The 12,500-nt window shown below is 36.9% G+C and overlaps 1 protein-coding gene across 1 annotated transcript in view; it reads right to left on the bottom strand.

Moving 5' to 3' along the window:
- Positions 1-3,031: 3,031 nt before the first annotated feature.
- LOC138013220 (uncharacterized) overlaps positions 3,032-12,500 on the bottom strand; it is a 40,766-nt gene continuing 31,297 nt past the window's right edge. The window contains exons 15-16 of the mRNA XM_068860239.1: positions 10,425-10,557; positions 3,032-9,923 (exon numbers count right to left, since the gene is read on the bottom strand). Of these exons, the coding sequence (XP_068716340.1) occupies positions 9,690-9,923; positions 10,425-10,557 (367 nt within the window). The 3' untranslated portion in view covers positions 3,032-9,689. The remainder of the gene's footprint in view (positions 9,924-10,424; positions 10,558-12,500) is intronic.

The raw sequence follows: 12,500 nt of genomic DNA, 5'->3' as shown, positions 1-12,500 counted from the left end.
CTTTAATGGCAATTGGCGCCTTTCTTGTTGGGAGTTGAACTTGTGGTACGTTCGGGTCAATTTCCAGGTGGAGATCACCTTTTAATTTTCCTTCTCCCCTGAATACATCAGCATGTTCTTTGAGAATAGATTCTGCTCTAAGTGGTGTTTTGCTCTGCGATGGCTCTTCAGACTGAATAGCCATGATGTTTTGTCGAACCACAGAGATGAGTTGCATTTGCTCACAGGTGCGCAATGCCGTGACGTAGGCATCCAGAGATTCGTTTGGTTCTTGATCTCTCTTGTTAAATCGGTATCTGTCGTAGATTTCGTTTGTCTCTCCGATACAATATCGCTGTAGCTTTTGGAGAACAATATCAATGTCCTTCTCATCGTCTTCACTGTCGAATTCTAAGCCTTCTTACAAATCTAGAGCATCTGAGCCAATACAGGTTAGCAGTGTGGCAGTTCTCAGCGATTTGTTTACAGCAGGGTTTTCAGGATCTTTTAGACGTGCAGCTATTTCGTAGTTGTTCCAAGCACGGTGGTATTTCTTCCAGTTCGTCGCCAAATTCCCTGTGAGCTCTAACTTAGAGGGAAATGGGATGTTTATCGGGATATGTACCAGATTTGGTTGGGCAACGGCCTCTTGTACTTGCACAGATGCGCCGCTACCCTCGGGTTTCGGTGGCATACTTAGAGCGCTTTCCATTTAACAGAACTGGCCAGCCAGACCGGACATTTGGAAGGAATAACTCTACAACACATTCAAATTAACACACTTCGAAGATCATATATACTCCTACAGAAGAATACGAGGGAATACCATGCAAGTGTTCCTTCAAATGGTTGCATTTTCTTTTGCAAAGTGATGGGTCTGGCCGGCCAGTTTTGACAAAAGGAAAGCGCCCTTAGTAATTTGAAGTTACCTAGTTTCTAGTGGCTAGCGGCGAACACAGCAGAGATCGGAGACTATCTTCTATAAATATCAGTTCGCAGATCAGAGTTGTTCGACCACGTGCATGCGAACAAATCTCTCTCCAGAACACTTTCCGGTACGCTGAGCGGTAATTCCTCGACGGCACCAATTGCAGAAACTGGTTTGTACTTCTGAAACCAAAAAACAACTTGTACACAATTCCACGTGCCGACAACGACTAATAAAAGGGCGTGCGAAAAACTGAAACACAACACCCCCTTTAACCGCAAACAAAAAACCCAAAGAAATCAAATGATGTCACGCAAAAACAGTAACGCAACTGTAACAAAAAAACGCGCAACAAGAATTTCCGATTCCTAAGTCACGACCCCCATTAGCTTCACAACCCGATGTTGTCTACAAAATCCCCTGTGGCAGTTGCTCTTGGAGTTACATTGGCGAAACAGGCAACGAGAAAAAAAGGACATACCAGGAATGTGAAGACAGCCGCCAAAGGCTCCAGAGTTGCCAATCTTGCTTGGTCTCACAACCATGTCATTGACTTCAACAATGCGTATCACCTTTTTTATCCCTAATTTCACTCTATGGTTATCATCTCTGTTTCACTATATATTCTCCGAATTTTCACTTCATTCATCTTTTTGCCCATTGAAGCTATTGTAGACCACACCTCTAGTGGTCGAAAGCTTGCAATTTTTATTTTTTAGCCAGAGAACGTCCATTCATTATATCATGACTCAGCCTGGCTGCGTTCCTTCAATTTTTCTAATAATAATAATAATAATAATAATAATAATAATAATAATAACAATAATAATCATCAATCAGAAGGCGCATGCGCAACTAGTCCCAGTCCTCTGCCATGTGTTTCAGTGAAAAACAGGTAAAAGCCCCCAGGAAACGAAAGGAAGAGGCGGTTTTTTAAACGGATGGGAACCGTCCCATCTCTTTTCGTAAACTGTAGCATGGAATTTCTATTTGGACAAAAAATGGAACTGATATTTTGGAAAGTGTGTCAAAGAAGGACCTTATGACGTCATAATGTTTTGTGAAAGAATTTCTTTTAAAATCCATGCTACAGATTTTGTGTTAGAATGTTCTCGCTGAGTTTTTAGGCATTTTCTGTTTTGGTCACGTGATTGACCAAATATGGTTGTGAGTCGAATCATACAAAGGTATGCTTCAGTAGAACATATTTGGCAAAAAAGGATTTCTGTAGAGTTATAAAGGAATTCAAGAAATGACTATTTGAAGGAGTCTATGGCAACGGATTGGTAGTTAAGAGCCACCCCCCTTAACTGGCAAGTTTGTCCAGAACTTCAGGAAGGAAGGAGGGATAATTATTAGTAAGGACAAACACTCGTAGCAGTTCAGTGATGAACCTTTTGAATATATAAAACTTCACATAATGCAACACATATACATCACATGAACTACGACGGTCCATACATTACAACACATAGCCTATGCTCATGCTGTGGTTCCAAGGAGTGTGTAAAGATGTTCTTTTTTTGAGGATGGAAAAGGAGGAAGAAAAGATGGCTCTTCTTTTTTGACACAAATCTTCTATCTAAAAACGTCTTTGGGACCATGGCACTGGCTATTCAAAATCAAAATTGTTCATTGTTTGTGGTGTGACTTTATGAAAATGTACTCAGTTAAATGAGAAAAATTTATGCATTAAAGTTGGGCTCCACGATATTTGATGGCACAAGTTTCAGTGAAATGTAGAATTGGAAAGATGGCTTAATTTGTATTCAATTAAAATGCAATCAAACCAACATTTAAATCCTATCACCTTCAGCTTTTATCATTCTCTTTTTTGTCCTGGCACTTGACCTATAGTTTCCAGTGGTTTCAATAACTCCTGATAACCAAAAAAAAGTGTTGGTTACTTTTTTCCCTAAACTGGAAAAACAAAGTCAGATTCTTTTAAACCAAAGATGAAAATTCATTTGGGCAATGGCAACATGTAGTCAAAACACGACCATCAGTTTTGCTTTCGAAATAATTATGTGTGGCATTTGGGTGCGTTCTTTTCAAAATGTCATGCCCCCAGACACCACTAGTTGGTACAGTCAGTTAATTATTAATCAACTCAAACCAGACTCCCAACTCCAACTTCAAATTTTATTGAAAGCCAAAGCGACTGTTGTTTAACTGCATTTATAACAGGATGATGGGTATTGTAATAGGTCATAATAATTAATAACTTGTCTGTATAGGTAATCACATGATTTTGAGTGCTATTTGGCATAAATATGCATGTTGAATAATTTTGTCCTCTTTGAAAAAATTACAAGTGCTTAGCACAAGAAAAATCATGTGATTAATGATATACATGCAAAAAGCTCACCTTTATTGCAGTTATGTCAACTATCTGCACTGATTTCACTTTTCAGCAGTCTGTTCGGGATTAATTGACATGCTCTCAGCCAATCAAGGCACTGACATTTTTGCATGTATATTATTAAGGTCTACTGGTAAATGCCTCAAGCATTGAGTTTAATTCATATGTATCCAATACACTGCTCTATAATGGGATAAGTCTAAAGTACAGGTTACCTGTTACAGGTCACTCGTTACAAAACCTGAGTAGGCCTAAAAACGAAGTTTTGGCCTAAGGTTATCCAATTTGAAGGTTTTGGGTTGCTTTTAGTATAATAAAACAATCACATGTAATGAGTGACTTGTGAAAAGTGACCTGTACTTGAGCCCCACCATCTATAATGAAAAATCATGGTACAGTAGTTTAATATATTTATGTACGTTTTTAAGGACACTTCCTGATATCTACACAGCTGTATTGGATAATACTTATTCTGTTCATTTAACATAAGCTTTTCTCTGGATTCAATAAAACACTACTTTTTTCAATTTAACATGGCTTAATGTTACTAACAAGTTTCAGATCAAATTGATTAACACGATAATTCACCCCTTAATACATGTTACTACTATAGTAACTTCACGGATATCACAATGTTCTCAATGGTACACCAATGTAATTGAGCGATGATATAATTATGATTTACAACTGAGTTACAAGATGTATTTTTTCGATGATGCTCTGAGAAACCTCCAGAGGCAAACCTAACCTTCAGTTTCATAGTCTTAGCATCTAAATTAGTAATATTGGAAAGTCATGGATTGGACTCCTTCTATGGAGTATCTGCGATTCATCAGAGAAGAAATAGATCTGTTCGTAAATTTACTGGGTTTAACATTTAACACATCCTTTACTTCAATAACAACAATTATTTTTTTGATCAAGTAAAATGTCACTAGGCTTTGATAATATCACCTTCAAAGAATGTGTATTTTCAGTGGCTTTCCTTTTACTTGTTTCATACAGACACAACTAACATACAAAAAATTGCAATTCACAAGGCTCTTGAAAGCAGTCACAAAGCCCATAATTGCCCAGTAGATACGAACTTGCAGTTTGTAGCTTATACGGAAAAATCCCATTGTCCATACGTAATGCAACCAAACCTTTGTTTCTGTAGAGGGATTGTGTAAGAGGTCCCTCAGTAAGCGAAAACAACTGAATTAAAAAGGTAGGGATTGTTCACAGTTTTGACAAGATTGGAAGCTGGGATCCACCTCAAGAAGAACTGTATCATCACACAGATACTTCAAGCTGAAATTCATTGTATTTTCAATAAATAGTATATGTAATATTAAGGTTGTTTTTGCACATCCATTTGCAGCCTTAAAATATTAAGTATAAAGATCATGCAACAATTTCATAAAAATAATTATTTTCTATTCAGTTGTTTGTTTGTAAACTTAGATATACATACATCATGATCACTTGTTGTGTAATCAGATAAAATTTACCAGTCGTGAAGGGTTCCTTTTTATACTTGTGATTTCTGCAGTAAAGGATATGATTAGCAAAGTTACTAGACACACAGATGCAGCAAGGTATACCTTTAGCACAAGTGGATCATTATTTTTCCAAATTGCAGTGGACACACACAGAGATCTTTGACAATTTGGGCAAAAGCTTCTTTGATATGTCTCTTGTTTTTAACATCCCCAGCCATAGACCTTATTCATAAATGGTGGTCAATTTATAATTCTTTTGTCCAAGTGCAAATTAGCCTACCAAGCCTCGATACCATACAGTGAATTGAAAAGAATTCTTGCTCTAAAATGAGGCTTGGTAGGCTAATTTGCACTTGGACAAAAGAATTATAAATGTGACCGCCATTTATGAATAAGGTCTATATTTGTATTGCCTTGGAGATAAAAGTTAAGAGTTTTGTCTGTAAATTGCTCTTACTGGTGATTCTGCCATCTTAGATCATAAGTGAGACTTGCATGAATTTTAACCAAAGCAGGGGATCTCTCCTTCGTGGTGCGTCTTTGTGTTTAACACAGAATAACTCAAGTATAAGAGGGGCAACAACCCCGAAGGAGTTTTACTAACAATCCATGGTAGCTTTCCATTCATGGGAAAATGCACTAAAATGAAAAATTATTTTTCTTGCTATTGATAGGACAAAATGTACCTGTTTTCTGGAATTTTACTTGGCCTGAGTCATTAGCAAACAAAAGCCTAATATATTCTATTCTTCTACTTTTGTGTAAAGTGTCAATAGTTAAAAGTGCAAACCTCGCTTGAAATCAACTCAGCCCTGGATATCAACTCAAAATCACATCAAAAAACAAGAAAAGGAGAATCTTCAGTTTTTTGTGAAGTTGTAGAGGATGATACAAACAGTCAACAGATAACCAGTACTGTCCAATTGTTGGTTGACTGTTAGCCAACAGACAACAAATGACTGCTGGTCATCTGTTTACCAAATTCCAAATTATGACCTCTTTTCAGTGGGAGAAATAAGGTTGTCGATAAAAGTTATCATGGTCGTTAAAACTTCAGCAAAAAAAATAAACTTTTTACAATCAATATTGGTTAATGGATACATACATCTTTTCATAAGCATTTTCATTGAATGGAAAGCCACCAAGTATTCTTTGTAATAAACATGCAGTAGACTTGTTAAATGCAATGATATAGTTTCATCACAGTTAACAAAACACTTACTCTTAACCCTAAATCCATTCTAGATCCAGGTCTTTCAGAACTTAGAAACTAACTAACTGACCTCACAGTATGCTATTCAAAAATCTAATGGAACTCACCTAACTTTTAAGATTATCTTTGTTTCATTACCTTTAACCTGCGCGTTTTACAGATTTCCATATCAAAGTTAAGCCAGCTTAATACAATGGAGTCTTGATTTAACAATACCAAGAGATCAGAGAATTCAGTAAAGGTTTTTCCCAAACACAGTCTTGAGCACAATTTGGCTTGAGAAGATTGTTATACCAAAGACTCCATTGTAAAGAGGTTTGTTACAAACAGATACCACAGTACCCTGTTACAAGCTAAGGAGGTCATTGAACTTGATAGTATTAAGGAACCCAAGCAGTACAAAAGTAGTTTGCGCGTAGCCCAGCCAACAAAATAATTCTTTTTCCTTCAAGTGATCTCAGATGTATACAATAATATTTTCACAGGTAAACTTAAATAAATGGCAGTAAAAATAGAAGTTTATGTGATAAGAAGCTAAATTCTTAATTTCAGATTTATCAACAATAAATTTATGGTACAGTAAATAGTAATTTACAGATGAGTAGGCAAACCTGAAGGAGGTGTACATACGTCCATCCCCAGATAGACTTACAAATGGAAATGTTTACTTCACTCCAGAAAAAATAATAATTATTATTATTATTGAAATACAGATCTGAGGAAGACTTTATAAATGTAAGAGTTAGCAACTAAGGTTCAAGCACTTTGCAGATCATTGCACGAGCAAAGTGAACAGGTTTGGGAAACAAAATTAGTTGAAGCAGTTAATAAGTAGAGCCTTCAGACTAATATAATTAACATTCTTCATTGATTGCCTTCTGATTCAACTGGTAAATCGTTAGCTAATAAACCAATTAGGCTAACGCTATGTTGTAACGAATTAAAGTCTTTTGGGAATGGAACGTTTTGTTCCACGCATTTCCAAATGAAATACACAAAGAATCTTAACCAGAAGAGATTTGAATTGTGTACAACATTGAGCTAACCAAATTGGTCTTATTACCAGCAATATAATGGAAGCAATTCTACTTATTGCTGTGAAAACTTCGTGGTACTTGTAAAATCACACTAATTTATTAAAAAGCAACACTTACTATACAATCTATAATTTTACCATTTTTGCAGCTAGTCTTACAATCACATCTTGTTTTGTCAAAAATCATGATCAACATGGATTAGATATATATGCCACACTTTTTTACTACATGGCCCAATCAAAAGCTTTCAGAATTTACCTAATTACTAAAAAATGATTATATTTATATGTACCTGCATATATATGTTTTTAAATTACAACTACGTATGCGCTTTGTATTCTTAAATCTTCCCTTGCATGGTTTGATGCCTTGTCTGAAAAGTCAGAGATGTAAAAACGTTTTAGGACATTAAGAGAACGAAGGCAAGCTCAGAACTGCAGGTACAAAACACAGGTCACAGGTCATTGTTTTACCAACACAGAAAGAATTCTAAACATTCAATAAAGCTAACCTAAGGCCTTAAATTAGGCCTATAAACAGAAGTTTTTAGACCTAATGTTAACATTGGTAAAAACGGTTAGGGTTGATTCTGTATTGGTAAAACAATGACCCATGACATGTGTTTTGTACCTACCCAGCTCAGAACACTTTCTCATCTGAGTTCATACTGTAAGTGCATCAAAAGAATTTTTGGTGTGCCTTTCTTGGAATACCTTGAATGAATTTCTTGTAATGGATAATAGTCATTCTCATTATTGCGTATTTGTGACAAGGTAATTCTAACGAATACATTACATAACAATAAGGTAGACATCTGTCACAAGGAAGATTTATAAATACCCATTAAGTAACTATGCTCTTTTTTTGCCACAAAAATGTGACAAACCAGCTTACACAAACCTGGATGTTAAAAAATCTCTACACTACCTGTGTATGTGTGATGTAAATACTTTGGAGAGAATTATAGGCACCTTACACTGTAACAGGTAATAAACTTAACATTGATTTCCTTAACATCATTAACTAGGAGCTCACTCCCAAACAGGGCATACTGTTAGAAAAGTAATTCGTACCTCCTACTAACCAAGTTTGAGGTCCGTACATTGTAAATTAAATACTAAGTTTATCCCATTGATTTACTGTATGATTTGAGTGAGAAGCCATAATCAGCAGGAAAAAACAACAAAAACAAGCTCAGCAAGATATTTATTATATCTCTGAGGTAATATGCACACGGGGAAGAAAACTAGTCAAACTTAGGCAGAATGTTTAACTGCCACAAAGGATAAGCCTGTAAAGGCCGGCGTATTGGCAGTTGTTTCTCTCCCCTGAAGATCAACAGTGTCTGCGGCTTTTCATGGGCGAGAAATGAGTGCCGGAAATAATTATGTCTGCCTTCACAGGCAACAAATGATGGTCATGCATAAATCTTTGGGGTTTTTAGTTAATAGTTGCTTGCACTGATTCAAACAATTTCATTACGTTTATTTCGTATAAAAGAACATGAAAACGTACTAGAAAATGTTGCATGGAAATTTCAAATTCATTGGGACATACTGTATAATAATTATGGCCTGCTATTAATGACCCAATTACAGCATGAACTGTATAGTACCTGAGAGATATAATACATACTGAGTAACCTTTTTTGCAATGTGATTGATGAATAACACATTTACAGTAGTACTCATTTTCCTTTGGTTTGTGAAAAGATCAGTAGATTGTTTAAACATGCTCTTTCTATCTTGACATGTGGATAATTTAGTACATAACTCATACAAATTATATTAATTTATGACAACAAGGCATTGAATGACATGGAAAACTTAACTCTCTATTTTTATCAGTGTTACTGATCAATACAACATCTGTTAATGGCTACCACCCACACAATTTAAATCATCATGAATGTATAAAGTTATATAATACATGAATAATTATGTCAACAATAACCTGATTACCATAGGTGATTATAGCAGACAATCAAATAACCAAACAGAATTTGAGAAATGCATTGACAAATCTACGTTCTGATAGCCAATCTGTGGTTTCAATAATTACCAACAGCTGACAAAAAACGTTGGTTCTTTCAGTCAGAGAAGTCAGCGACTTTTTTCCCTAATTGAGGAAATTAAAGACAAATTATTTCAAACCTAAGATTAAAATTTATTTTGACAATGACAACAGTCAGTTATGCGTATTCAACATAAACCAGCAGCCAACTTCAGATTTTATTGAAACCCCTGGCCAATCATAACAGACAACCAATAGCCAATCAAAATACGAAACAAAGCACTGACAGTAAACACCAAATAGCATGTGTTTTAAATGTCTATTGAACACTGATGAGCAAAGAAAACTCATGCTTTGCAGAAAATCCAATGTTAATGTGTGTATAGAGTTATGATACACTTGGAAATTTTGAAGACTTGAAAATGAAAAAGTTGAAATTGCACAAAGGCATTTAGGCATTCTCTTAACTTCTCTTCTTAACTTCGCACATGAATTATAAGTTTATACACACACTGAATCATGAACGAACATTGTAATGCAACGGAAATGAAAACCCAAGAAAGCCTTGCTTTTAGTTCTAATTGGTTGAGAACATAGTTTGTATGACTTTCTAGACACTCAATAGATAGTCTGACGACAATAAAATTATTATTTTGGCTGTTGAACACAACCCTTAAAGTAGCACTTTACCATACTGCTTCATGATGAAGTACTCAAACGAGTATGTCATCCTCAGTCTTGACCACTGCACAGGCTCAGATGTCATCCATGTCATTGAACATGGTGTGGTTGCCATGCTTGTTGTCAAGTTGGACATGTGTTTGTTGTTAACCCCTCTGTACATCTGAGACAATATCATAGAAGTCACTGGAGATATCTCTTCTAATTCTCCTGGATCTGTTTTCATCTGCAATCAAACAGTGCACAAAAACGAAACAGCCAGATGACCTATGACAGCCAATAAACTGAGAATTAAGGGAGTTGAAAGTAACTCATAGCCTCTATTTCATTCTTAAGTGGTTCTTAACCATAAAGGAGCCATTTCTAATATGTCCATTATATTGCTCTCTTTTATACCCCACCAGATTGTAAACTTGCATGTGGATGGGTTGTGGTTATAAGCTGCAAGGTTGCGAGACTCATAGATTTTACTCTGTCTAATGCCAGACAATTTTACTCGTCAAATGGGGGTGCTTTAGGTGTTCACGAATGGGTTAAATAACAACATCTTTAATTTCCCTTTTGCCAACCCCAACCTTCCCCCACCTCATATCAATAATTAAGACTCATGCTTGCTGTTTAGCAATCTGTACATTTGACACAATGCTAGAAAAGTCACTGAAAATATTTCCTCTACCTCTACAGGATCTGTTTTCAGATCATCTGCAATCAAACATGAAATCATTACCTCCCTTCTGCACTCCTTTTTTATTTTCTCAACTTCTTCTCTGCAAAGTTTGCACACATAGATAATGCTGCGATCTCTCTCCAGTTTCCTGTAAATATCATCTGTAATATTGTCACAACTAGTGTGGATCCACCTAACAAACAAAATGCAATGCATTCACATTGAGTTTCAATTCTCAATTGTCTGGAAAGGTACTTCTTGGGGATTAAAAGGACAATGAGCATGTTTCGTCTGATCCCTCAAACAGTCTTCCATTTTCATAAAAAAGGTTGCTGTTATTCATCGTGGTGAAGTACAACAATAATCAAGTATTCTCGTTTGTCTCACGATGTGGTCACTTGTGATGTAGATCACGACGTTTCAACTGCATACTGCTAGAATTCATCAGGTGATGACGTCGACTGGTTACACGTCAAGCGTTAACACCTTCGCATATGATTTTATCTGCTTACTTGGCTAACATCTTGACTAATTCAGCTCACTTCGTATCCACTACTAGCAGCGAGACTATCCTAGACAACGAAATCATGGTGTCTTTCGACGTAGAGTCGCTGTTTACCAACGTTCCTATTGATGCCGCTGTACAAACTGTGCTACAGAAACTAGAGGACGACCCCAGCTTTGCGGACTACACAACACTAACACCTCAGATTGCTGACCTCCTGAATTTCATATTGAGATCCACATACTTCCAGTATAACGGATCAATTTACGAACAATAATATTGGAAGGAGAAGCCATGGGAAGCCTGGTTTCCGCTGTTATTGCTAACCTATACGCCACCAGCATATACAGGAAGCCTACGCACACTGATCAGTACTTAACGTATGATTCCCACCACCCGCAATCAGTAAAATGCCGTATTGTCAAGTGCCTATACGAGCGCGCCAAAACGTCTCGTAACAAAACCATCCATTATCTCCAAGGAGAAGAAGCACCTGTCTTCTGTTCTTGTCTCTAATGGTTACCCTTTTTCTTTCTTGCAGAAAATCACCAAGTACAAGTCTACTGCAGTTTTATCCTATGTCAAAGGCCTATCCAAACAACTTCGCCGCTGCCTACAGCAACAAGGCATACGCACTGTTTTCAAGTCGGAGACTACATTAAGATCACATCTAGTAAGACCGAAAGGCGCTGTCGAGCCAACTAAGCAAGGTGGCGTGGTTTACAGGATTCCCTGTGAATGCGGTAAAGTCCACATCTGCGAGACTGGAAGACCTATGCAAGATACAATCAAAGAACATGAGCAAGACATCCGACTTGCCCGTACCCAGACCTCCCCCGTTTCAGAACACGCTAAGAACACCGGCCAAAGCCCGCTTTGGAACAAAGTAAAGTTTATTGATCGTGATCCTCACTGGTACACATGGAGGATCAAAGAGGCGATTCACTTCGCCCTAACAACATCAACAGGGATAGTGGAATAGAAATTCCAGAAGCATGGATGCCCACAATCAAGAAACACAATAACAACAGAACTATACGACAGCGGACCACCGAAGGAACAACACACCGAAACAGCGAGGATCGAAATGCACCAATCACAGCTGCTGAAAACCAACCAATCACAGCGGAGCATCCTAAAAGGTGACACGTAACCAGTCGCCAGATGAAGACTAGCAGTATACGTCGCAATCTACATCACAAGTGACCACATCGTGAGACAAACGAGAATACTTTATTATTGTTAGTCTTCAATTTTGTTCATCAACAGGAATATCCCCCAACAAGTCTTCCACAAAATATGTTAATGTTACTACAAGTAGGTGTTAGCGGAAATGTCAACGGAAATGTTAGACCTTTGCTCTAGTCATTTAAAAACTTGACAAAAATAACATCCTTAACCCTAAACCAGCCTGACGATTTTACTCCTCAATGGGGAAAATGAAACAAAACAATATTAAAGGGTACTCAGGGCTCCCGATTTGTCTCTTGCAGACTACAAAATTTCCCTAAGAAAGGAGCCAGCATGAGTGTATTTTCTCATTCATAATCCATTTAAATGCAATTTAAAGGAGTTAACAACTAGTAAGAGCACCCCTGTTGCTAGTGGTCAGTGGTTGGTTTGTAGGTACA

The sequence above is a fragment of the Montipora foliosa genome, chromosome 8, assembly GCF_036669935.1.
Source record: "Montipora foliosa isolate CH-2021 chromosome 8, ASM3666993v2, whole genome shotgun sequence".
Taxonomy (NCBI): domain Eukaryota; kingdom Metazoa; phylum Cnidaria; class Anthozoa; order Scleractinia; family Acroporidae; genus Montipora; species Montipora foliosa.
Note: the sequence above shows the minus strand (reverse complement) of the source record. Positions and strands in the feature narration are given on the sequence as shown.